The sequence below is a fragment of the Eschrichtius robustus genome, chromosome 12, assembly GCF_028021215.1.
Source record: "Eschrichtius robustus isolate mEscRob2 chromosome 12, mEscRob2.pri, whole genome shotgun sequence".
Lineage (NCBI taxonomy): Eukaryota > Metazoa > Chordata > Mammalia > Artiodactyla > Eschrichtiidae > Eschrichtius > Eschrichtius robustus.
The window spans coordinates 22,929,887-22,956,528 of record NC_090835.1 but is presented as its reverse complement, the minus strand read 5'-3'; the positions used below and the strand labels follow the sequence as shown (position 1 = coordinate 22,956,528).

The 26,642-nt window shown below is 38.3% G+C and overlaps 1 protein-coding gene across 5 annotated transcripts in view; it reads right to left on the bottom strand.

The window, feature by feature from the left end:
• Positions 1–26,642, bottom strand: part of SUCLG2 (succinate-CoA ligase GDP-forming subunit beta) — a 256,473-nt gene that overhangs the window by 24,022 nt on the left and 205,809 nt on the right. For 3 of the 5 annotated variants that reach the window (XM_068557527.1, XM_068557528.1, XM_068557530.1), the window contains one exon: positions 1,910–2,030. In XM_068557527.1, the coding sequence (XP_068413628.1) occupies positions 1,910–2,030 (121 nt within the window). Of the gene's footprint in view, positions 1–1,546; positions 1,746–1,909; positions 2,031–8,272; positions 8,652–26,642 lie in introns of those variants that run through there. The other 2 variants (XM_068557529.1, XM_068557531.1) reach the window with 2 other exon arrangements.

Here is a 26,642-nt window from a genome sequence, read left to right as displayed (position 1 = left end):
CCAAAAAAAAAAAAACAACCCAATCCAAAAATGGGCAGAAGATCTAAACACACATTTCTCCAAAGAAGATATACAGATTGCAAACAAACACATGAAAGGATGCTCAACATCACTAATCATTAGAGAAATGCAAATCAAAACTACAATGAGGTATCACCTCACACTGGTCAGAATGGCCATCATCAAAAAATCTACAAACAATAAATGCTGGAGAGGGTGTGGAGAAAAGGGAACCCTCTTGCACTGTTGGTGGGAATGTAAATTGATACAGCCACTATGGAGAACAGTATGGAGGTTCCTTAAAAAACTAAAAATAGAACTACCATACGACGCAGCAATCCCACTACTGGGCATATACCCTGAGAAAACCGTAATTCAAAAAGAGTCAAGTACCACAATGTTCGTTGCAGATCTATTTACAATAGCCAGGATATGGAAGCAACCTCAGTGTCCATCAACAGATGAATGGATAAAGAAGATGTGGCACATGTATACAACGGAATATTACTCAGCCATAAAAAGAAACGAAATTGAGTTATTTGTAGTGAGGTGGATGGACCTAGAGTCTGTCATACAGAGTGAAATAAGTCAGAAAGAGAAAAACAAATACCGTATGCTAACACATATATATGGAATCTATTAAAAAAAAAGAAAAAAATGGTTCTGAAGAACCTAGGGGCAGGACAGGAATAAAGACGCAGACGTAGAGAATGGACTTGAGGACAGGGGAGGGGGAAGGGTAAGCTGGGACAAAGTGAGAGAGTGGCATGGACATATATGCACTATCAAATGTAAAACAGATAGCTAGTGGGAAGCAGCCACATAGCACAGGGACATCATCTCGGTGCTTTTTGACCACCTAGAGGGGTGGGATAGGGAGGGTGGGAGGGAGATGCAAGAGGGAGGGGATTTGGGGATATATGTATACGTATTAGTTGATTCACTTTGTTATACAGCAGAAACTAACACACAATTGTAAAGCAATATACTCCAATAAATATGTTAAAAATAAATAAATAAAAATTTTTTAAAATTCAAAAAAAAAGTTCATTGAAATAGTTTCAGATTCTATGTTAAAACTTATCTGTAATAAAGACACTGTTACAGGTTTTAGTGTAGTATCAAAGAATAATATTCAGAATTGTATGAAATGATTATTAAAAACTGCTCTGTTTTCCAGATACATAGCTCTGTGAGGTCAGATTTTCTTCATATATTTCCACCAAAACAGCATATTGCAACAGATCTCTTGCAGAAGCAAATATTAAGCTAGATATTAAAGGGATTTGCAAAGCCATAAAACAGTGCTGCTATTCTTACTAAACTTTTAAAAAGATATATTTACTTCTTCATAAATTATATAGTATATATATTTACATATAAAATATATAATGCAAAAATTAAAAGTTTATTATTTAAAAAATGAGTATTTAAAAAGTTCCAAGTAGTTATTCCTCTTACCAAGTTAATTTATTAATCAGTTAAATAAATTAATCAATATCAACAGCTATAACCCAAAATAAACAAGAGATCTTTGGGGTTTTCCAGTTTAACAAGTAGGGAGTCCTCAGACCAAAAAGTCTGAGAACCCTTGGTGTCTCATGATGAAAAATTCTTGGAGCAGCATTTCTCAGAGTGTTTTTCCCAGAACACTCATCTCATGGTACGATTCATAATAAAAGGGCTCCATCCTGGAATATGTTTGGAAAATTTGGAGACTCATAACATGTGCCATTCTTGGAGAGCTGCAATGCAGAGTAAAAGCTCAGAGAAGTACTGCATTTGCTTCATCTTATGTAATCCAGTGTTTCCTTATGTTGTCTCAGGAAGTTTGTGAATGCAGAACATGCTGGTCACCTGATCCTGAAGAAGCGGGGTACTGGCACTGTGGAAATCTACAGTAACTTACCTTCAAGCCGGACCACCAGCGGCACCTTGAGTTCCAGCTCCCGGCAGGCTTTGGTGATCCCATTGGCAATGATGGCACAGTTGACGATTCCACCAAAAATATTGACTAGGATGGCTTCAACCTGAAATAAAAAATAGAAAGGTGCCCATCAAAATGCTGACAGTCAACATTCCCCCAAATAATTGGCTAAACAACAGAGACAATTAAAATAATAATCTTTTTAAAAAAACACAGAATATAAACTATAAAACAAGACCCAAAAAATGGTGAAGTTTAGTATTTCATTAATAAGTATCAATATATAACATTACCATATTAACCCAGATTATCCTATCAATCACTTCTCTGAATTCAAAATGAATTCAGTCACCACTCATTTCTTATACACTGTCTTCTGCTGTGTCTTATATTGAGCTGGCCAGAAAGTTCGTTTGGGTTTTTCTGTAAGATGTAACATATGTTAAGATGTAATGGATGTTATTTATGAATAGTGCCATTTAAAATTTCATGTAGTTACGTCTTTTCCCTCCATGGTTTATACTTGAATTTTGACTTGTCCTGGTACCTCATAAAATATTTCAAAACTAGTAACATTAATTATTTGTTGTTTTGTATTATTAGGTAAAAATTCCAATTTTTCTATGCTTCCTTAATACCTCTTTGATATGCTAGAGGTATATTCTCAAAAGTCAGAGATAGCTTAATTATCTTAGATAATGACCTTTTTGATTAAAAAAAAAGACCCCCAAAATAAAAAGATACAAGCTCACACTACAAGGATATAAGAAAAGCCAAGCCACTGACTAGAATTTTTCAGAAATGTAAATTTAAACCCATCATGTTAACCTGCTTGTACATATTCCATACTCAAAGGCGTGTGGGCCAAAAAAATTGTACTTGCCCTGACTTGATAAATAGGTATAAGAAAATCCTGTATAATTAACATGAAGAACGAGATAATGAAGAGAATTCATTACCTAGATTAATTGATAACACCCATTGATAATGGCTATTCATCAAGCTGGAGGCATCAAAATTCCAACAATGGAGTCACAATTAAATTATGCTACACTAATTGCAAAGCATATATGTGTGTGCTGCATGCCATTTTTTTTTTTAACCTTTTCAGATAATCGTGGATGTTTATCTTTATTTATTTATTTATTTATTTATGGCCATGTTGGGTCTTCGTTTCTGTGTGAGGGCTTTCTCTAGTTGCGGCAAGTGGGGGCCACTCTTCATCGCGGTGCGCAGGCCTCTCACTATCGTGGCCTCTCCTGTTGCGGAGTACAGGCTCCAGACGCGCAGGCTCAGCAATTGTGGCTCACGGGCTTAGTCGCTCCGCGGCATGTGGGATCCTCCCAGACCAGGGCTCGAACCCGTGTCCCCTGCATTGGCAGGCAGCTTCTCAACCACTGCGCCACCAGGGAAGCCCCTGCATGCCATTTTTAAATCCCATTATTTCAATATGCTAAATTAACTACACAAAACATATGAGAAAAGGATACCTTACATTTGTTCAGCACTTAACTCTTTAAAAAGTGCCATTACATGAACCCTCATTTTTAATTTTGATCCCTGCTTTACAGTACAGTAAGTACAGTGAGGGTTAGCCCTCTATAGCTGATAAAGCCATTCAGAAAATTCACATGATGTGTCCCAGTGTTACACAGCTAACAAGTAGCAGTGGTAAGGCTCAAAGTCAGCCTCTAGATTGCCTACTGATTCTTCATTCATGCCAGCTGCTAGAGCTGGAATCTTGGGCACGGGCCATACCCTGTCTCGAACATGGTTTCCCCACCTATAAAATGGGAATAATAGTACCTAGTCCATAAAGTTGTTGAAAGGCCTAAATAAGACATGTGAGATGCTTACTACATGCCTGTAAGGTACCTAATGGATATTTACACATGCATGTATTTCAACAAGCAATGGTGAAAGTGGACAGGTTACCCAGACAGCAAGTATAAGAAGAAAACCTTTCAGCAGACTGCAGCTATGTTGAATTTGAATATAACAGAAACACAAACTTATTGAAGTTCAGTAAAAAGGTAATGTTTTAAGAATAAAATAAATGAGCAATATTTTCCAAACCAATTAGACACTGGAGCTACTCCCAAAAAAGAAATCTCCCGTTACCATTCACAGCAGGCTGACTGGTAAGCAGAAGCTTGCTTTCTAATGATGGCTATTAAATGCTGTTAGTATTGAGGCCTGGTACAGCAGTAGTTTTCAAATAGCTGTGGGATGGAGAGGAGCTTGCCAGAACAATGGAAGACAAAAACCACTCAAGAGAAATAATGACTCCACAGGGTCCAAGAGAGAAACTCAGAAAGAGCTGAGGCTCATCCAGTTTTTGTAGAAGAACTAAGCTTTCTAGCGAAGTACATAGTGGCTCCTCTATACCTCTGCCATGGTGCAACCTGCACATTCCTTAGGGATGAGTTCAGATGTCAACTACTTCTCAGTGAAGCTTTCCTGTGTCATCAAGTTAGGGTGAATTATTCTATTTAATCCGTCTAAAACAGTATGATTGTTCTATAGAGTAGGCATACCACACACAGCAAGCATATGTGAAGTCATCCACATAGGCAGGAGTGAGGCACAAGAGGCAGGAAGATGCCCCTGGCCCTGTGATCCAATGTTTCTCAGTAGATGTATACCCTGGAGCAAGTGTCAGATATGAGCTGTGATTCTGGTATTGCCTCGTTTAGTATCAGTTCCCATGAGTCTTTCATGTCAGTATCTCACTGTGTTTAACGAGCATCTGACAAATACAGATACCCTTCATACAACAACGTGTACCTAAAAGTGAGCCAACCACTTCAACTGGTACTGAACCCAAGGAAAAGCCCTCTTTTCCAATGGTGGATGAACAGGTGGCTTTGTTAGGTGTGCTGAAAAAAGGACAACTGTTCTCCAATGTAGTATATTCACCTCTCACCCTGTATCCCCATGCCCAAGATACAACACCCTGGGTGGGTCACCTTTGTGCTCCTCTACAACAGGAGTTTTTTTATAAGCAGCTAGCACAATCCATGACATAGTGTAATCACCTAATAAATAATGGTTTCAAGAGTGAATGAATTAAATTAATTTCAATAGACACTTAATGGCCATCTCCCAAACCAGGAACAGAGTTCAGTGCTTGGGATATGGAGATGAATAAGAGGTCATCACTGCCCTCAAAGAGTTCAAAGACTAGTTCGAGGCAGAGCAGCAAACTGGCAACTACAATCCTGGCTCCTTAGTCTCACGGAGCTAAGACCAGGGCACCACCAGTGGTACAGACTGCTGTAGCGAGAGGGGCCTTTTGGAAGAAGTGATGTTCCAGGTGACAAAGAGAAAGAGCGAGCAGGAACTTAGGTAAAAGAGGGCAGCCAGGATGAAGGCAGAGCTGTCACCCAACTTAGTTCATTCAGGACCTACAGGCTGAATGGGGAAGTAACCTGAGAATATCCAGGTGAGGTAAAGAGTGGCAGGCACTAGCGGCCAGGGATGGGAACTTGGTTCTTTTGGCTTATTCCTTCCTTTCCCAGAGCTGGGTGAAGACAAGCTTTGAAAACCTCCCTCAGGGATAGAGGGGGAGTGATGGGAAAGGGAGACAGGGACAGAGAGAAGAGTGAATGCATGAGCAAACATGAGATGAGAAATATAGAGCAACCATGTGAGAGCATGAGAGAGAGTGAGAAAGACCAGCAGTGAGAGAGGCAGCATGAGAGAATGTGACAGAGAGAGAGAGAGGAGAAAAAGAGTTTGAGTGATACTAACAAAGAAGTTAGAATTTTTACAAGAGCAGCAAGGCACAGAACTACACACGCTGTGTAGCTCAGGGACATGGGATCATTTAGGACATGTGGCGTATCACGGAGCACCAAGAGGAAATCACCACCAGGAGTGATGGGAAGACCCCACACCACCAGAGACAATGCCATTCTCTCCTCCTGCAAAGTAATTTGCTGCAGTCACGCACTTTAATGGAAATCTGATTTAAGGTTTCACTCTGGCCCAATAATTAACTACTGTAATCTGCAATCTCAAACTGAGAATGAAATTAAGACAGTTTGAAAATGAAAGCCTTGTGACATCATTATTATTACTTGGCATTTATAAAGCATGTCAAATTTTCAACGTGTGCCTCACGTGTTCATTTATTATTACAACCCCTAATTGCTGCTCCACGACAATACCAACAGAAACTTTTTAATAGTCTTTTTTTTCCCCCCTGGCAAAGGGCATGTTTTTAAAAAGTCAGTGCTAGGTCTATTTACGAATCCGAAGCTCTCCCAGAAGATTCCTAGGTGCTTTCAGGAGCAGGCTTTTCTACATTCTTGGCTGAGGATTACAAGGGTTGCTATTTACTGTTACACAAAAGGGAAGATCATCTAGCAAGGCAGTTATGGTGCTAGATCCACTGCACAGGTCCCTGGACCCCAGACAGCTACTCCCAAGGAGGGGTCTGTGGTGGCAGCTGTTGGCAGCTGTGCAGGTGGTCGGGCAGTCCAAATGCAGGTTTTTCAAATGTCTGCATGTATTTGGCTTTGCAAAATACACTCTGGCTGCAGATGTCAGTCCACAATTAAAAGTAAAGAATGAACTTCCAAAGAAGAAAAGCTAGAGCCTTTGGTATTTATCAAGCTCCTCTCAACCCTAAATGAACAAACAAAAATCCCAAATAAAACCTTTTTTGGGGAACGTAATCCTTTTTAGAATCTAATGAACGTTTAGGGAAGCTCAGTCAGATAAGTTCACACACACACAATTTTGGGACATAATTTTAGGTAAGTCCTCTGACTAAGCTGCTTCTTTAGAATTTGGCCTCAAAGGCAGATAATGGCAAAGGGTAACTTACAGCATATAGAGATAGCACAGGGGAATTGTGAACTCTTTGCAACTATTTACAACATTTTGTTAGAATGTGCACTTTCCCCAGAAAAGTGTTCATAATCTTTAAGAATTGAAAGATTAACAATAATCACAAATACAACAATAGCTAATGTTTACTAGGTATCTATCAGGTGGTTGGCAGTATTCTTTTTTACATATATTAACACATTTAACACATAAGTAGTATACGAGATGGATATAATTTTTATCCCCATTTTACAGATAAGAAAGCTGAGAGTACCAAAGATCTGGAGAATCACTGGGGCTACAGCTTTACCATCAAATATCTTTTGGAGCCAGCAAACCTATTGAGGTCCCACAATACGTACTTTGCTTAGTATTTTCTCATTCATTACCAGAGCGGATTCTGCCATAAACTTGTGAGGTAGGTAACACCTATCCCATTTTACAGATGAGAAAAGTGAGGCTCAGAGAGGTAAAAATGACTTGTACCAAATTATGCAGCTAGTATGTCATCAGAATCAAAACTTTAGTTTTTTTTTTTTCTTTTTTCTCTTTAAGGTTTTCCTGACTCGTTTTAATGACAGGCAAATATTGACAGATTGCTGAAGGAAACAATATATTCTTGAAAGCCTACTCTGTGCTAGGCACTCTTTTAACCATTGAGTGTGGTCCAGTAGCTAGGCTGACAAGAAAGATTTTTCTAAAACAGACCAAAAAATGTTCTGTATCCATATCTGAAATCGTAAACCGTGATATCGGTTATGAAGGGGAGGGAGACTTTGGGTATTTTGAGATCACAGGACAGGACTCATGTTACACTGGGTGGTCAGGGAGGGCCTCAGGTAGGCAGTGACATTTAGCATAGGATCTGAAGGACAGTCTGGAAGAGGCCAGGTAGAGTATGAGAGGAATGAAGAGTAAGTACTTTGAGACAAGAGAACACCATGGGCAAAGGTCAAGGGGGCAGAAGAGAACTTAGTGCCTTTGAGAAACTGAACTGAACCTGGAGGAGTAACAGCAGGCTGGGGCTTGCAAAGTGAAGTGGTGGGAAATGAGATGGACCACAGCAGCAGGAACCAAATCAGTTTTACAGAGCAAACGCCATGAGTAGGGGATTGAAAAGCCTTTGATTTCTAGACACCTATAAAGACTTCAGGGCAGCTGGCAAGGAAACTATCATTTATTCAGCATCATCCGCAGTACACTCACATTAAGTTTATAAGATAGGTTTTATAACCTCTATTTCATGGATAGACTGAGGCTCTGAGAGTTCAGGGTTTCTTAGCTATTAAACAGTCATAGTTTCCACCAGGGTTTGTTTTACCATACCACACGCAGGGCTGTCTGGAACAGCTGGGTGATCGTAGGGGCGCTGCTGACATACATGAAGGGTTAGCAAACTTGTTCGTTAAGGGCTAGTTGGCTTTGAGGGCCAGTCTCTGTTCCAGCTACTCAACTCTGCTGTTGCAACATTAAAGCGGTCACAGACAACGTGTAAATGAATAAGCAGACTGTGTTTCAATAAAACTTTATTCGCATAAACAAGTGGGAGGCCAGATTTGGCCCATGGGCCATAGTTTGCCACCCCCTGACACCGACACAATTTGACTGATGTCCATCCTCAAATTCAGTGCAACCATCACTCCTCCTTTGCATCATTTGATATTTCTTTGATAGTGGGTTTTCAGATCTTAAGTTCTCTTCCTTTGTTGGACCATTTTCTCGCTCTCACCAACAGCATTAATGTACCTAGGCTGTAGCGATGGCTGATTAAATAAATGTGTCCATTCCAACATTAATATCATTCCTTTGGAACAAACCTGTACCTTTAACAAGTTCATAAAATGACTTGAATGCCTTTGCTTTCTTCTTTTTCTCTCCCTGACACTGGCTGGAAATGAACAAATAGAAAGACTTAGCAATAAGCCTGCCATTTTGCAACGATTATTGCAAATAGTTAAGTACTATACTGCATTTAAAACACACCGTAGTGTATACATTAAGCATAGTAAGTGCAACTACTGGGTTTTGTCTGCTTCTTCCAGTTCAGGTTGCTAATTTAGTCCCAGTGCAGTAGGCACTGCTGATGAAAATCAAGCAAGCATGTTTACATTAGGCAAGATAAGGACTTTCTTTTAATCACAAGTTATTTTAATTCTGAAAGTTGTTGCTCTTATTTAAGCATCTGTTTTTGTGGAACTGTTTTTCTCTTTTTTGTTGTTGTTTTTATTTTCCTGCTGAATTCTAATCATGTCTTCTAATCCATTGGTGGCCAACGAAGGAAAATAAATGGTGAAGGAAATTAGATGCAGCTTGGATAATTGATGTTTGTATGCCTGGCTTTAATAAAAACACTCTGCTAAATTAGAGGGGAGTCTAAATGGATTCAGTCAATGAGGAAGTGATTCAGGTGAGGCATTCAATCTTGGGATTTGCTGTAATCTTACAAATAAGCCGACAGATCAGTCCACTTGGGACCAGATTTGCCTTTTGCTGAAATCTGAGTAAGCTTCTACAGCTTGCTTTTCTACTTTCAGTTTATTCTTGAAGTTTGAAATTATTTTCTTTTGTATGAAATCAAGCCCTAGGATCCTTGGGTTAAAGCAAATGATGTCCAGATTTACAAATGACATGAGAACAACAGTATTTCTTGAAAAACACCTGCCCACTCTGCCCTTTTAGTTTCTTCCAAGGAAGAAATACTTCTAGTGAGTAAACAATCCAACCTGAAAAGCTCAGAATTTAAAGGAAATATCTTAAACATCACTCTTAATCCCAAACAACATTTCAGCATTTTTAGTTAATCAAGATAAACACCCAACCATTTTATTCCAACTTTGGAGTATCTATCTGTTATCCCCAAACTGATAGCATGGAAATGACATCTGATGGATGAGCAATACTTGGTTGGAGAGCCAAGTTTCCATTAACCTTGACCTCTGAGACCACCCAGGGTGAAACAAGGAAAATGTGTCTAAATCATCCTTGTTCTATTTACTTATTCCTGAATTCTTCACCATACGTGTATCCTGCAATCTTCTCCTCACTAGAATAAGTAAAATGGTATGGAGGATTAGCATTTATTGCATGTTAATTTTCCTAGGTGCTAAGAGTGATGAACTACAACCTTCCCTGGCAAGTAAGCTGAAACTCAAGGAGCTTAAATAAGTTGTCCAAGGGCACATAGATATTAAGCAGTGGAGTGAGGGTTTGGACCAAGTCAGTCTTACTTCAAAGTCCATGGTCTTTCCACTCCCTCCGACTGTCTTTCAGCCACTTCTATGACTAATCAAGAGCCCCAGTTCTATTTTGGTTTTATTTCCAAGCTTCAAGGGCACAGTCCTGAGTTCTATATTCCGGTGTCCGACTATTTCTTGTTTTCAAATCTCACTGCTCAATTAAAATGGACCAGAGGTAAGATATCTTTTATAGTTTTGTGGACCAATGGTTTTGGTTCTTTACAACCCAAAATGTTCCCTGTTTACTGATAAAAGAGTTGTCCAGAACTTGTGGTTTGCAATCCCTACTTAGATAGGACTATGGAGGGGTCATGATGTTATAAGAGTGAGTCCAAAACCCAGAGTCCCTCCTGAACTGGGACAGATGTCCTTACAAGACCCCTCTCTGCAGACTGGTAAGCCCCCCTTTTTCCCTTTCTGATGCGTTGAAATTTATCCCTTTGCCAAAGCTATTATTTCTATTTTTATGATCAGGAAAATTCTAATGGAGAATTATGCCATTAGAGACATCACTGTTGATACAGATTTTAAATATCAGACCATGGAATGGCCAGTGGGAGGTATGGTAACTCTGTGTGAGTGGCTATTCAATAAGCCTGAATAAGCTTATTCAATATAAGCCTGAATAAGCTAGTCAGGCTTATATAGTGCTTCATGAAAAAAAATAATCTGGTCAAATAGTATGGATTCTAGCTTATGAGAGCTTTAGCAGAGGATCTGTGTTCTAACTTAGAATACCCAACTTTAGTCATTTTTTGCAGAAGAGTCAAAGGGTGGAAAATTTGATCCCCAGAGAACTGTCAAGAAAACTGTTCAGGAGCTGGTATATTGGGTGGTTAGGTGACACAGGAATCTAGGGTCCTTCTCCCCAAAGATGCCAATCATTGCACTATTTAGGTTATATTTACAAGTATCTGCAAAACTGGAAGGCTTTTATGATCAAGAACAGCAACCGTGAATGCCTCGGCCAGTCAAAGTGTGGGACACAAATGCTTCCCCAGTTGTCAGTAAACATGGTGGTGGTGGTTAAAGTCAACTATTAACAGGATTTTCAGGAGAAGGTAAAATCTAAAGATGGAAATACTGGTTGGCATTAAAAGCAGGTACAGGAGACAAGAAATTAAAAGGACTGAAGAACACAGAGATTCAAGGGAACCACACAGACATGTTTTTTATCTTTTTACAGAGACATTTTCCAAATCCTTTTGAACTGAGAATCAGAACCATTGCCAGGATTACAAAAACCACTTGAGCATTTAGAATGGCAAATGTAAGGTTCTTTTTGAGTGCCCTGTGTTTAAAATAGCTCTTGCAAAAACTACTATATGTGTAATTTGGCCACAGAGCCATTTGAAGCTAAAAGAAAAAACAGAGCAAGGGGATTTTGGTTCTACGCTTTCACTGGAAGCCTCAAAAGACTTAAGGAAAGAGAGAGACAGAGACAGTGAGAGACAGAGATAGAGAGAGAGCTCACTTAAGAAATGAGCTATTAAAATTGTTAAGAAATATTTTGGTTACAAAACTGCCTTCCCAGCTTAACAGATAATTGTTTTCAAGGCAGGACACTCATTGCTCATAATGCAATATCTATATTTTATTTGTAATGGAAGCTACATTGGTGCAGATTAAGAATATTTATTGGCACATTCTTTCTGAGCAGTATTTTGTCCAATCATCTCAGACTTATGTCATCTTGATGAATGTGAATATGTATACTCCATCATCATTAGTTGGAGAGTTAATACAGAGAACACCCATAAAATTGGCAACTTGGTGAAGAACCCATTTATTAATCTATAAACAGGATGCCTATCTGTCTACTCTTGTAACATAATAATCTCCACAGGGTAACTGTTCCTACAGAAAAGGAAAAAAATGTTTCTATGGGTGATTTTTTTGCCTTTATACGTGACTGAAATCAATTAAAGAAAAAAATTAGCTAGGCAGACAGAGCCAAAACTTAGGACCACACAGATTCACACTTCACACCACAGAGAAATGAACATAAATTTAGTTAATCGCAAAACCCACTGTTTCTGTAAATAACAAGTCTATGTAAGATGAAGGTGGCATATAATGATTCTGTGATGCCCCCATACATCTGTTCAAATCTCTCTGATCATTTAGTTTTCTGGAAAAACGAGGGGTTGACAAAGATTCTTATCAAAACCTCTAATGGAAAAATATGTGACTGGGAAAAGTAAAAATATAAGCTTCCAGCTAAGATCTCAATAAATTATAAGCTATTTATTATACACTAAAATTTATGCTAAAATTCTTTTAAGTAAAATAATTTTTAAAACACATACATATGTTTCTTTTCATAACAGATCTCATCAGTATATTTGGGAAAATCAGTTTACTGCCATATTTCTTTGTAAGAACAAGCTTCCAATTTATTTCCTGAAGTCCCACCCTTTATTCATCCCAGTAAAATGACCTCCAACCCCAAACCTTACACCCAGAATCTTAAATTCCGAAACTGTCATTGAAGGTAATATTCTTTAGCATCAAAATTTTAAATTCAGGTGAATTAATTCAGGCAAAACACATAAACCAACAAAAACTCCAAAAAAGGTACCATTTAAAATATCTGAAATTATTAAAAATCAATATCCCATTTGAATTAGGACTCTTCTGAAATGTCTGGGCAGGACGGTTGCCTGGTAATATTTAAAATCAGGAGGAGACGAAAATCTACAGAATTCATTCTACATCTACTAGCAGCATCAGATGTCACTGTCACCAAAAAACAGCTCTGCTGTAGACAATATTTTAAAATTACTGATATCACTGTCTGACCTCACTGTAATCTGTTGTGTGGAAGTTTGATATATTTATTTAGCTGTTCCGCAAATGTCTGAATACCATGTCTGGAGCAAATTAAAAACTACATTGGCAAAGCACTCCCACAGCCTGATAGGAATGAAATTTAACCAAACTCTTTGTACCTCAGTGTCTAAATCATTGATTATCTCCCACCCCTGCTTAACCTTCTGCAGACCTCAGTGGAGTTCTCAAGTTGTTAGACTCCCTTTATAAAAGGATTCGGAACAGTCTACCTCCTGAGGCACACACTCAACAGACAATCAAAGGATGTCCTTTGGGACCTATCTGTGCTGTAAATCTGCATTCCCACCCTGCTCCTCTGGGTCCCGGAAGGCTGACTCCAGGGGCTGCATCAATGGGCTCCTTTCCCCGGCTGGCATCCGGGAAACCTTGGCAAGAGGAGAGGGAAGTTGGGGTGTTTCTATTCCTCCAGGTCCCTCCCAGCAAGGTCGCCTTGAGTGGCTGTGTCCCTCCACAAAAGGTGGAGAAAGTCTTCATTTCAGACTTGCCCCAGGCTCTTGTACTTTCCCTTATGGTTTGTATACCCGCTACCCACCCCCTCTCATTATCAATCTCTTTGTAAATAAACTTTCCTCCATATACTGAGTTGAGTGAGCCATAATTTCCTAGCAAGACTGATAACAACATCCTATTTTGACCAACTCAGCTTCAATTTGAGAAAATCCGGTCTTTGGAGGCTGAAACAGATTCTAGAACTGGAAGCTTAATTTTAGTTTAGTTTTCCTCTCTCTACAACATATCCATGGACATGAATTAAACAATAAAATAAATGGAAAAAATCTGAACACTCAGTTTAAGCCATTTAATGAATATTTTCAAACACTTTCTCTTGTTCTTTCTGGGAGATGGCTAGCACCTACAAATCAGAAATTACTGCTCATTAACTGTCTGAATCTACACCCAAGGTAAAGGCCGGAAAAGGAAAACAAGCCAAAAACCTTTAGTATCTTGGGTTCTGTCCATTATAAATGACAAATGATAGCTTGTCAGGTGAAAATGAGCTTCTCAGCACTGAAATGACTTCATTTGGTTTATTAGCTGCAAACGAAAACTAAGGAAGGCCCGTATAGAAGGTGACTTGCAATTCTTATTTTCAGCATAATGAAAGACAGGCTCAGGAAGTCCGAATCCCTATGTGGCCTCCCAGTCTGTCTAAAGGAACACAAGTAACAGGGGGACAAACCTGAAAAGATGGTTAATAAGTAAAAATGTAGGTCTGTAGCCTTGGACAAAAGATGATGTTCAACTTCCATGAAACTCCAATGACCCAGCTGCAAGTAGTGGCCTCACATTTATCTCAAAAGTCACACTATTCTGTTTTATCAAGTTAATAAACTGTGTCACTGAGCCATTAATGGTCAACAATAAAATACACCCCAAAGGAGTAGGTGTAGGATGGCTTTACAAACAAGAAAAAATGTAGGGAAGGAAAAAGAAGCTCTCAAATCACATAAGATCCACATAGCTTTTCAGGAAGTGAACAGCACCTGGTAAGGCCAGACATGCACACACACTACCTGAATCCACATAGTTTAGATAAGCATTTGCTTTCTGATATGTTAGATTTCTTTCTCTCTACCCTACATCTGCAACTGCTCTTTATTCTCTGAAAACATCTGGACAAAAATCCCTTTGTTTGTGGAAGCCCACTTCATCCATCTCACACAGTCCCTCAGCATGAGTTTATTTCTTGAACGTGTACTTTCCTATGTGCTAGATCCAAAGGGTAGTCTTGAATCTATTTAATCACCCTTCATTTTGTACCAAAGGAGAATCTCCTTGATTGACAGACACATTTTTATAAATGCCTTGAAGTGCCTCTTTTAAAATTTCTTTTTATTTTTAAGATTATTCTGAAAAAAATCATGTCCAAGTTTTCAGTCCAGAAACCCGGGGATAGTCTTCTAAGTTGCTCCAGACTTGTTAAGGTCATCTCCCATTTCTTGTGTGCCCCCAGTAAGCTGACACTTCTGCCTCACAGTGTGATCTGTAAGGTTTCCTTTCACACCGTGTCATCTAGCTTCACTCCAAAGTTCTTATCAGCTGGGAGGATCGTAATTTCTGCCCAGGCAGGTGTGAGAACAGGAATTCCAGCCCAGTTTTATGCTATAGTTCCAAATGGCTGTCTTTATAGATGCACAAGGTACATAAAGTTTAATCAATTTCATGATGAAATCTACTTCAAACCTCTGACAATTCTGATTGTGCTGCTCAATACAGATTCTCAAAAATTATTAAAATATATGGTATAGTGTTACAATAAGTGTGTTATGGCAAGAGCAATATGAAACATAATTGTGACAGGTAACCACTAGAGGCCAGTATAATTCAACATGGAGAAGGAATTTATAATCAATCCCTGTGGAAAAACTAACATTATTTCTTCCACTTAAAAGTGGAGCTCTTGTGAATTGGAGAAAAAATGATGAAGAAAGCTTTTTTGATTCTCTGAAGACGAAGTTTCAAACTGTAAGAAAGATGAGTTAAGAAAAGATGAGTCATGAAAAACTGGGGCAAAGAGAATTCTTGTCTCCAAAAAAAAAAATAGTACTGCCATATAATGTTTGACATTTCACCAATGTAAGCATAAATTTTCAACCTACTTGGCTTAACTGTGAGCTTTTCCGTAAATGTTTCATTTGGCACTGACATTAAAAATAATTAAAGATCTGGAATACCTAGAAAGTGCCACAGTAATCTCATCTTCAGGGCAATCATCATTGCTAGCTGCCCAGACGATGCCAAAGGTTTTGAGAAGGGGTGGAAAAACTGTACATTTGCAATTTCCTTACCTTAAAGAATTTTATTTAGAACAAGTACCTAATGGTTCCTTCTCAAACATGGAATAATTCACATAAATTCATCCAGCACTCCATTCATACTGTATAATACATTTCTTAATAATGGTGCTACATGATGCTTACAATACTTTTTAACAAGGAACTGAACCAGCTTCTCAAAACTAAAAATAGGAGTAGAAATGAGAATCTGATTCTTTAATAGAACTTAGACAATAATCATTGGTAGGATCCTGTGTAGGAGATTTTAATTTTTAAGAGTGAAGGCGGAACAATTTAACACATAAACCACAGACAGGTAATCTTCCTCTCTCCTGCAGCAGGGAAAGGCACCTTATGTAATGTGGACATGCCAAGGAGATTAATGAACCATAAAATCTTAGAAGCGGACAGGACCTGAGAGGTCAGCCAACAGCAGCTTGAAACTTTTCAAAGACAGGGAGCTTCCTCTTTTGCAAGCTGGCCCATTCCATTGTCTCGGCTGTAAATGTTTGAAAATTATTCTTTAATCCTCATATTGTGAGAACTCATCCAACACACAACAAAATGTTGTTTTGGTTCCTGAGGTCAAAAAGAGGAGGCAAGATACAAAGATAAACAACATATGATCCTGACTTTGAGGTGCTGTAAAATTCCACCCATGCAGTTCTGATTCTGACCTCTGACCCATAAGTAGTGGCTCTATCTGTTACAAGCTATGTGAACTAGTTAACTTCTTTGGACGTCAGTTTCTTCATCTATAAAATGAGGATAATAATAATACCCACCTTGAAGGGTTGGTGCCAGGACTAAATGAGGTAATTCAAGTAAAACACAAAGCCTATTACCTTGCAAGTGATAAGTACTCCGTAATCGCCATTACTGCTAGGCACTGTTTAGTCAACAAATAATTCATTCAATCTTTACCAAACTCCTACGAGGTATGACTTATTACCATTATTTTTAGAGACAGGAGAACTGAGGCTCAGAATGGTGAAATAACTTGCAATGCTCAGCAGCTAGTTAGTGGTCAGATAGGGTTTCAACATGGGTTGGTTTGACTACAAGAGCTTTAACCACTACATACAGCTGCTTCCATGAAATACCTGCTTAAAATCACAAATTCAGAAGAAAATTTGGGGAAGTGCAATGGGGTAGAAAAAGGAAAATGGAATTGGATTTAGTCCAGGGAGACTTACAGCCAGCCCAATGTAAGGCCAGGCATTCATTGTAACTGGGGTACCTTACCTAGAAAGCATGCAAAACAATGGAATGACCTTACTGAAATATACTGACTTAACAAATTATTTGAGATTTTCTTTTGTAACAGTGCATTGTACCATAAATGGAAGTAAGTGAGGAAGACACCAGTCTAGAACAATGTTTTCCAAAATAAATTATACTGTCTATAGGCAAATTATCTGAAGTTTTCACCTTTGGCTTCAGGAGAGGTGATAGAATAAAAAAGAAAGTGGGAGGGATATGAGTACAGGATAGGGTAGGAAATAGTAAAATATTTTCTTGCTATTGACTTTTAAGGAAATCCATGCCCCACAAAGTAAAATTACTGACCTTTCTCTGTAAATTTCTTCAAAAAGGGGAACCTCAAGGGTATCACCCAGTCTACTACTATGCTACAACATGACCTACATACATGCTAAAGAGCTCTTTTTATGCTAGAAAAAAAATCCTCCTCTAGGCAGGATGATATAGTAAAAACTAAACAAGCAAAGATATACACATGCTTGTTGTATGTTCCAACTAGAAATTAATAAGAAACATGGTTATCATTTTGTCCTGTTCCATTGCCATAACCCTGGTTTCACCTTCAGGCACATATGAGTTTTATCAATAACCAGGTAAACAAGTAATATTAAGAACAGTTAACTTTTCATTAAGAGCATGACTGTGTCACGTATATACTAAGCATGTCATAGGTATTAGGTCCTTTTATCCTCATAATAAGTTCAGGTGTGGATGCTGCAGGGTATGGAGGTTAGTAACTTGCCCAAGATCCTACAGCTACTTGATATCTGAGCTGGAATTTCAATCCAGGTCTACCTGACCATAAAACCCAAACTTTTATCCAACATGGCACATGATCTACCACATTCAGAGACCCACTGTCTTGCCACCTTGAGGGTACATCAGACTTCTCTACTATAGTACAAGATGACTCCAGACACATGCTAAAAGAAAGCCTTTTTATATTTCCCCAAATAATCCTCCTTCAGTAAAAAACAAACAAGCAAAGAAGCAAGCATATAAAACATTTCACTATTAGTCAGGTGGGAGGTTTGGATCTTTACTCTGCCCTGAATTAGGTATGTGGCCTTGGAAACATCTCTTCATCTCTCATGACCTCAATTGCATCATCCTTTCAGGAAATCCTGGAGAAACATTCCTGCACAAATGCACTAAATGTATAATCAAGCCATATGTGCCAATCACGGTGACCACCACCAGCACTAGGCTGTTGCTTTCACTCCACTGTGCTAAGTTTATGTAAACTTTTAATACTACAGAAAGAAGAGATGATAAAGCAATATTCATTGGGAGAACAGGGATTAGAAACTCAAGGTGTTGTCATGCATCATTACACATCTAGGTCAAATTTGGCTTTTATGGATAAATGAAGATTGATAAAAAGAACTGCAAATTGAAAGAGTTTAATAGAGACCCTGTCAGAAATGAACTGCATCTTTTGGCACAAACTGGACTGGAAAATTATTAAAATGGGTTATGCTGAGGAGCTGCACACTTCAATGAGAAGCATTTCCAATTCTTAGAATTAAAGCACTGAAGATCTGCACATTAATCAGTCTAAATGTATGTACATTTCTTCAAGGTAGGGAGAAGTTTACTAAAAATGCGACAAGTAAATGCAAAACAGGAGTGAGTGCCTGTTAGCTCCACCTGACTTTCAGAGACTAAGGTTCAAAACTCATTTTTCCCCCTAGATAGCCTTGGAGAACAATAAAGTATGACAGGGATATTAAAAGAAAGAACATTCAACAAAATTTTGCTAAGATTCTATAATGTTGAGATGTGGGGATAGAGCAATTTGGTGACCAAAAAGTCATAGTCTGCCTTTACTGATTTTATAATCCACTGGTAAACCTGATCTTCAGAGAGCAAAAACGATATTTCAAAGGCATAGCTCAACTAAGAATACCTCTTTATACATGGTAAAACTCCCACTTAATAGCTATTCACCACCTACTTACGATGATGTCTACAAGGATATGACCATGTACTTTTTAGCATCTGTGCATCTTATTAAAAGTTTACATTGAATAAGCTCCTTCATCTGCGCCAAGAGGGATGGTCAGCAGTCAGAAGTTTATAAGGACACCCATCACCTTAGGATGAAGCCTTCAGATCTGAAAATGGGAAGTAGGGCAATGTGGCCAGTGCCTTCGGAGACAGACCTATTAGGCTGAAGAAGGTAGATTTCCTTGGATTGGGCTGTCAAGGTGGATTTGGTCTTATTTGGTGATAGTTAATGGGTGGGCATTAAGGAATGATTTCATGTAGCCTCTATCAGATATTATGCTAAACTGATCAGAGTATCTAATCCAGACACTAGAAATCCCTCCTTCTGATACCCACTAACTTCATTTTGACCCTTTCTATGCCTGGTCTTTGATTCTGTCTTCCCCATCCCTCCTTTACCTCTTAGAGACAAAATATCCACAAATCATGTTGTCTTCCCCAAAATTTGCCTGGTGTTCTCTCTCTCTCTCTCTTTTTTTTTGCCCTACAAGATTTTGTATAGACTGTGGCAGAACGTCCTTCTTTGTCCTCTATACTAAGATAAAAGCCTTTAGAAATTTTAACATTTCTGACATCAGAATCTAACTTAGAACAGATGTCTTCCTTTACTGAAAGGGGGTTTTGTCCCTAAAATGCCATTATTAAAACAGCATAATTATTAAATGGCATATTAGAATAGTCAGTATTCTAGAAAAGAAGGAACACTGAGTTTCTGTTGTTTAGGTCCTGACCAATAACAGGACTAACTTCAATGCTACCCAGACACCAGCCTCTCCTCCTCTTCCTCTGCTTCATGAAGTCTCCAAAGGATCCCATGTGTTTGACTCGAAATCAGCTGCAGAATTTATGGGTACCCTGATTTTCTTTTGTGTGTACAGCATCTTCAAGGATTGCTTTGGTGGAATATAAAAGCAAATGATGTCTCATTCAAAAAAGACCACTGAACGACAACACTTGAGAACTCTTTTGCCACTGGTAAAACTAGTCCCATCCATCTGAAATAATCTTGCAATTCACTAAGACATTTCTACGTAATTCCTCAATCTCTAGAATATATAATGGTGAGGGAACTCAGCCCACCAACACTGAAGAAGAGAAGAACAAAGGGGGATATAAAGCCAAATCTCTCACTTTGTCTCACAAACCAGATTATCTTCTTGATGTCTCTTTTCTGTTCACAGGGATTCAAGGATTCTTTATCACCCCACGAAGCCTCCTTTGGATGGACTCCAGTTATCAATGTCTCTTCTAAAAATGTGGGATCGTGCCTCTGAACTGCTGCTCTCTACAAATACTTATTACACAGAGGTGATATTGGGAAATGTTAAAGAATGTAGACTTTGGTGTAATATTACCTGGGTTCAAATTTTGCCTTTATAACATACTAGCTCTGTGGTTTGGGGTGAGTAAAGAACCTCTTCTAAGCCTCCTTTCCTTGGCTATAAAATAGATAATAATAATGTCTTCAAGTACGATAATCCACAAAAAGTACAAGAGCCTGGTACATAGTAAGAGCTCAATAACTGGTGACCATTACAAATACCACCACCACCACCACTACCACCACCATTATCACTACTCTTGATGCTTGATGGATAATTCCAGATGGACACTCCTTCAGTGCAACAATGGATAGGGAAGTGACAACAGCTTTCCTGGGCTTGCACAACTTGGCCCCGTCTCACCTAACTGAATTTCTTACCTATCACTCCACTTTTTTCCAAAGTGAACAATCTCTTTACTGGCCTTTCCTGCTTGAGCATCCAGTCTAAAAGGCCTTACTCGTTCTCCTCTACTCTTTCAATACTTCTCCTGCCTCCAAGAATCTGCTCATTGTGCCTACGCGAAGTCTTCAACCCATAATCGCCTCTCCTTCCTCCTCACCTTTATTCAGATAATCATTTCACATCTGATTAAGTGATCTGTTAGTTCAATGTTCAAGTTCAATGCCACAGAAGATTACAATGATTTATGGCTTCCTAATCGACTCATGAATTTAACTTGTCTTTAAGTAACTACCGGGTAAAGCATTTCCTATTCTTATTTGGTATTGCCTTCTTGCACTTAGCATCATTCTGGGGATGAAGAATAAGATCTAGATAATGTCAGTGGACTCACATTTATATTTTAAGTGTGTTGATTATCTCTAGAATTAATATCAGGAACCTTGAAAAGTAAAGTAAATCTTCACTGGACATGTTATTGCTTAACATTAGGGCTGTAGAGGATTACAGCAATCTAAAATAAAGGAAATTTAGTCTTAAATTGAGACCTGTAAAATGCTACCATAATCTCAAAAGAAGTTTAATGTACACTCAGAAAGGAATTCACGCTCAGGGGGACCCTGCCATCCTGTAATCTAAAATACAACACATTTATCAACTGACTCACTTAAAATAAGTAGGACACAACTCCTGCGTAAAAGACTCTGTGTGAGAGAGTAATAGAGAATGTTAAGGAATTCTCCCCTAGGAAGTTAGACAAGAATGGAGGACTGTCAAATCTTAGTATTTTATAGTACTTTTTCCTGAGCTAAAAAACCAAACAAAGCAAGCAAGGAAACAAATAACAACAAAACCCCATCATCACTATTATTTCACTACTCATAAAACCGAGTGTCATATTAGTACCTGGGGTCATAAAGGCTAGTTCGTACGATTACAAACAAAAATTTGATAGCAAAAAACAGAGATACAAGGAAGGACTTGATGGCTGATAGATCACTCTGATTACTTCTCAAAATGCTAATGTCTCTTTGCACAAACAGCTGTAACTCTTCATTTCAAATTCCATTTGTTCAGAATGCACATGTGGACTTACCTGAAATTTACTTTGTATTCTCTAAGAAAAAGGATTTGCTGAGTAAAAAAATATTGAAATAAGAATGTGAAGGATATACTTAACATATTTAAAGAAACAAACTTTTTGCCAGCATGAAAATGTCTCATCTATAAACACCTGACTCCTTAATAACAAGACACTCCTTTCTGTTAATTAAAATTGGTAGCAAAAAACATCTACTGATCAAGGATTGTTTACCTACTTAAACATAAACAAATAATAAATGACATTAGGAATGTAATTCACAATAGGGTCTCTTCCTGCTTAATAGCCTTATTATAATAAGACTGAACAAAAAAGTTTTGTATATTATCAGAGAGACAGGATAGTTTTTCTCTAAATAATACTCTGATCATAGATATGTGTTTTATGTTTTTATTGCCATTTTTTTTAACATCTTTATTGGAGTATAATTGCTTTACAATGCTCCCTCTTGTGTGTCCCTCCCATCCTCCCTATCCCACCCCTCTAGGTGGTCACAAAGCACCAAGCTGATCTCCCTGTGCGATGCGGCTGCTTCCCATTAGCTATCTATTTTACATTTGGTAGTGTATATATGTCCATGCCACTCTCTCAGTTTGCCCCAGCTTACTCTTCCCCCTCCCCATGTCCTCAAGTCCATTCTCTACGTCTGCGTCTTTATTCCTGTCCTGCCCCTAGTTTCTTCAGAACCATTTTTTTTTTTTTTTTTTTAGATTCCATATATATGTATTTGTTTTTCCTCTTTCTGACTTACTTCACTCTGTATGAGAGACTCTAGGTTTAACCACCTCACTACAAATAACTCAATTTCGTTTCTTTTTATGGCTGAGTAATATTGCATTGAATATATGTGCCACATCTTCTTTATCCATTCATCTGTTGATGGACACTTAGGTTGCTTCCATGTCCTGGCTATTGTAAATAGAGTTGCAATGAACATTGTGGTACATGACTCTTTTTGAATTATGGTTTTCTCAGGGTATATGTAGTGGGATTGCTGGGTCGTATGGTAGTTCTATTTTTAGTTTTTTAAGGAACCTCCATACTGTTCTCCATAGTGGCTGTATCAATGTACATTCCCATCAACAGTGAAAGAGGGTTCCCTTTTCTCCACACCCTCTCCAGCATTTACTGTTTGTAGATTTTTTGATGATGGCCATTCTGAGCGGTGTGAGGTGATACCTCATTGTAGTTTTGATTTGCATTTCTCTAATGATTAGTGATGTTGAGCATCCTTTTATGTGTTTGTTGACAATCTGTATATCTTCTTTGGAGAAATGTCTATTTATGTCTTCTGCCCATTTCTGGATTGGGTTGTTTTTTTGATATTGAGCTGCATGAGCTGCTTGTATATTTTGGAGATTAATCCTTTGTCAGTTGCTTCGTTTGCAAATATTTTCTCCCATTCTGAGGGTTGTCTTTTCATCTTGTTTATGGTCTCCTTTGCTGTGCAAAAGCTTTGCTCTTCTAACAAAAAAATATTTTCCAAATAGCCCACCAATTCACATGTGAAACTGAAGCTACTGCTATGAGATCAGGTTTTAAAATAACTTCAAGGAGGAGAGGCCCTTGAACAGAGAGTTAACAATAGAAACCAGGTCACCAACTCAATACTTAGACTTTCTTTATTGTTCATGGATACAAATGCTTGGTTTCAGAAGTACATTGTTATCAAGGAAGCAGTTGGCCAGCACTGTTTCTTTGGGCATATTATATCCCTGAAACTAATGCAGTCACCTGACTAGTTTGCAACTAGGTAGGAAAAGCCAGTTCAATCTTCAAACTGAAATGAAACATAAACAAATAATAATCACTTAGGGGTCAGCAGCTGGTGGCTTAGTTGGGCACTGGAGGCCAAGTTTGCTCTCCCTGGGTGTAACACTGAGGGCACGTGACCTTAAGAACATCAGGAAGGAATGATGGATGGTCTGCTCAGACTCCCTTTGTCCCAACTACATTTTTCAGCTGTGCATTTTTCAAGGTGCACTAGCAGGGGCCAGATTTAACAATGGGAGACCATCTGGGGGCCTGACCACCTTATCGGCTATACCCTTGGCAGATGACAACAGCATCTTTTCTGTAAAATCTGGCAACTTGGACTGCTGAACATTATTCTGTTGGTTTATTAAACCTGTTTCAATAAACAAACAGCCAGTAACTGGCTGAGAGTTCCTTACAGACAGAAATCAGTCTGAGTAAATGCCATATCTCGGGAGCCTAGGACAGTGCTATAGGTGATAATACTAATTTTACGGTCACCAAGGCCAAACTTAAGAGACGAACTCACATGCAATAGTAAAACTCTGGGAACATAGCTGTGAAGGATCCTTTCTGTAGTCAGCTGTGGATATTCCAACTACACAACATGATTTACCTACTCCAAATGTGTCTGAGGGCAGAAATGGAACCTTAGTTATTTTTGCAACCCTTCCACCTTGAAGCCCCTTCCCACAACACCAAAGTCAGAGTTTTGAAAGGAACAGTGGCTCAGTACACATTTATTAAGTTGACTTAAATTACAAGCGATGCCTAATATCTTCTGAATTTTCTTATCTTCTTAAAATCGTTTGAGTGGACAGTTCGCTAAGGTAGGGAACAGTGCGTCTGTCTGTCTGCCCTTTCCACTGTGCTTCTGGGGGGAAATTGCTGTTAGTCATAACCTCTAGTAAAAGTTCAAAATAGCATTTCTATAAAAGCTACCCACAGAAAACATTACTTTGTAACCATATTAAAAATCCTAAAGTGGACCTCGAAGAGAAACCACTTCATATATCGCTTCCCCAAACATTTGTTTGATAAGATTAAAAATATTTAGCTGGAATGTTACTTGAAGTTTATTTTCTCATTCCATTTACCATTTGTGACCTAATCTGTGGTTGAAATTGGCTGAAAATGATCAATTTTATTCACTTAAAAGACATTTCAGATGGGAGGTGTGATGCCCTCTCAACAATAAAAAAGTTGATGGGTAGAGGGCAGGTGCTGAGGGAGAAAAATCTTTCTTAATTGTAGAAGAGAGAAGACAGTGGCCTGGGATCAAGTTATTGAGTGACCTTTCTCTTTTTTAGTCACTGCGTGGGGAAAAAAGTCTATTTCTTCCTAAAGAAAGCTGAGAAGTGAGATAGAAACTGAGTAGTGAGGTAGAGTGAGCCTAACACTTTAGCTGATCGAGCAAATTGCTGAAACACCCAGAGGGACTTATAGTCCCCTAGGGAATTAATAAATCCAGAGATTGGGTAAATTAAATTTAAGGTCTGAAGACTAAACCAGGGTCATATTAGCCAGGGATTGTGAGGTGCAGGATTTATTGAAAAGGGAACTAATTTGCAGTGAGATGCTTAGTTAAGTCTACTTCTACAAAAGCATCTACAACATGGCTTTTTTAACTGTCTACTTGTTGGCTGAATGATTGGTTTAGTTTCTGTTCATAAAAAAATTGTAAAGAAAAAGATTGCTATACTGATGGGAAGCTCAACTGTTTTCTAATTGAGCAATGAGAGTAAATCCAAAATGCCACCACAGATCTAGAGAGTGACAAAACACATGGGAATACACAGGTCTCAGGAGTGCTAATCTTGCATCCCCAAATAATTAAAGTGAGAATAAATGCTACATAGGCAAATCGATCAAATGAAATAATCAGTTTAAAATATCTTTGAAAAGCAAAAAAGTACACACACACACACACACACACACACACACACACACAGACATACATGTAAAGGAAGATGATCATTACTGTGTTCCTACTGAATCATGAAACAGGATACAGCTAAAATAAGTTCAATTTAAAATTGCATATAGGGTACCAAACAGAAGGACGTAACAAAATTATTTTTCAACACCTGAGATGGGAAAGGGCAGCAGTGAAATTTTATGCTGGCTGGGGAGAGGAGTGATGGTGGTCAATCTGAATTCAAAGAAAACGCTTCACTTGAAAAATGTATTGTCTTCTTTATTAATTTTTGTATACATGTGCACATGCATGCCATGTGGCAGGATGAGCTGCAAAGGCTTCATTTATTTCCTCTTTCCATTCCAAACAAATGGGCAAGAGAACTATATCCAGGAAGGGTTGGGCCAAGTCTAATCTCACACGTGCCACTACTCCTAAGTATGCTTTCTTCATGCATCCCATCAGTTGCTAGGTGAGTCCATCACAAGTAACTGATCATAGCTAAATATATTAATCTATGAATGATCTACTTGCGTTTTTAAATGAAGTAGAAAAGACTCAAGGTCAACCTTATAATGGTTTTTCTCTCGCATCTCTATAGATTTGCTTGATTGGGAAACTACAGTAATCTCTCTCTACCTCGTGGTGTGGCTATAGCTGATGAAGGTTCGAGGACCACTGTTCTCTATAATTCTCAGCAAATCACAAGTACTCTTGCATGAGTATAGTTTGCTCCCCTGTAGTAGTGACTGAGACCCAAACAATGTTTTTTAAGGACATTTTAATAATTATTTTCTTTTTGAACAAAACATTGAGAGAATACACTTAAAAGACTATATACCTCAATTCTTTACTTCAAATGCAGGTTGCTCTGGGATGAAGCAGGGAAAATATGTGTTATTAACACCAGCAGTTGTTAATGGTAGTAATGATAATACGTTATCTTTACCACACAGTGATAACAGGTTTCTTATTATTAAACTAAGTTGCAGCCTTTATTTATAGACATCAGTTAAATCAGAGAAAATGAAAATACAAAATTACTGCACAGTTCAAATTGAAGCAGCTCTTAAGACTCAGTAGAGAGAATGTATATGCATCATCTTATAGATTAAAAAGAATACACATTATTTTAGCCCATTATTATGTACACACATATGTGACTCAAAGATTGCAGAAATAAAAAAGCTAGTCAAAATAAAGAAAACATTCTTTTATGATGTAATTTTTAAAGGAAAACA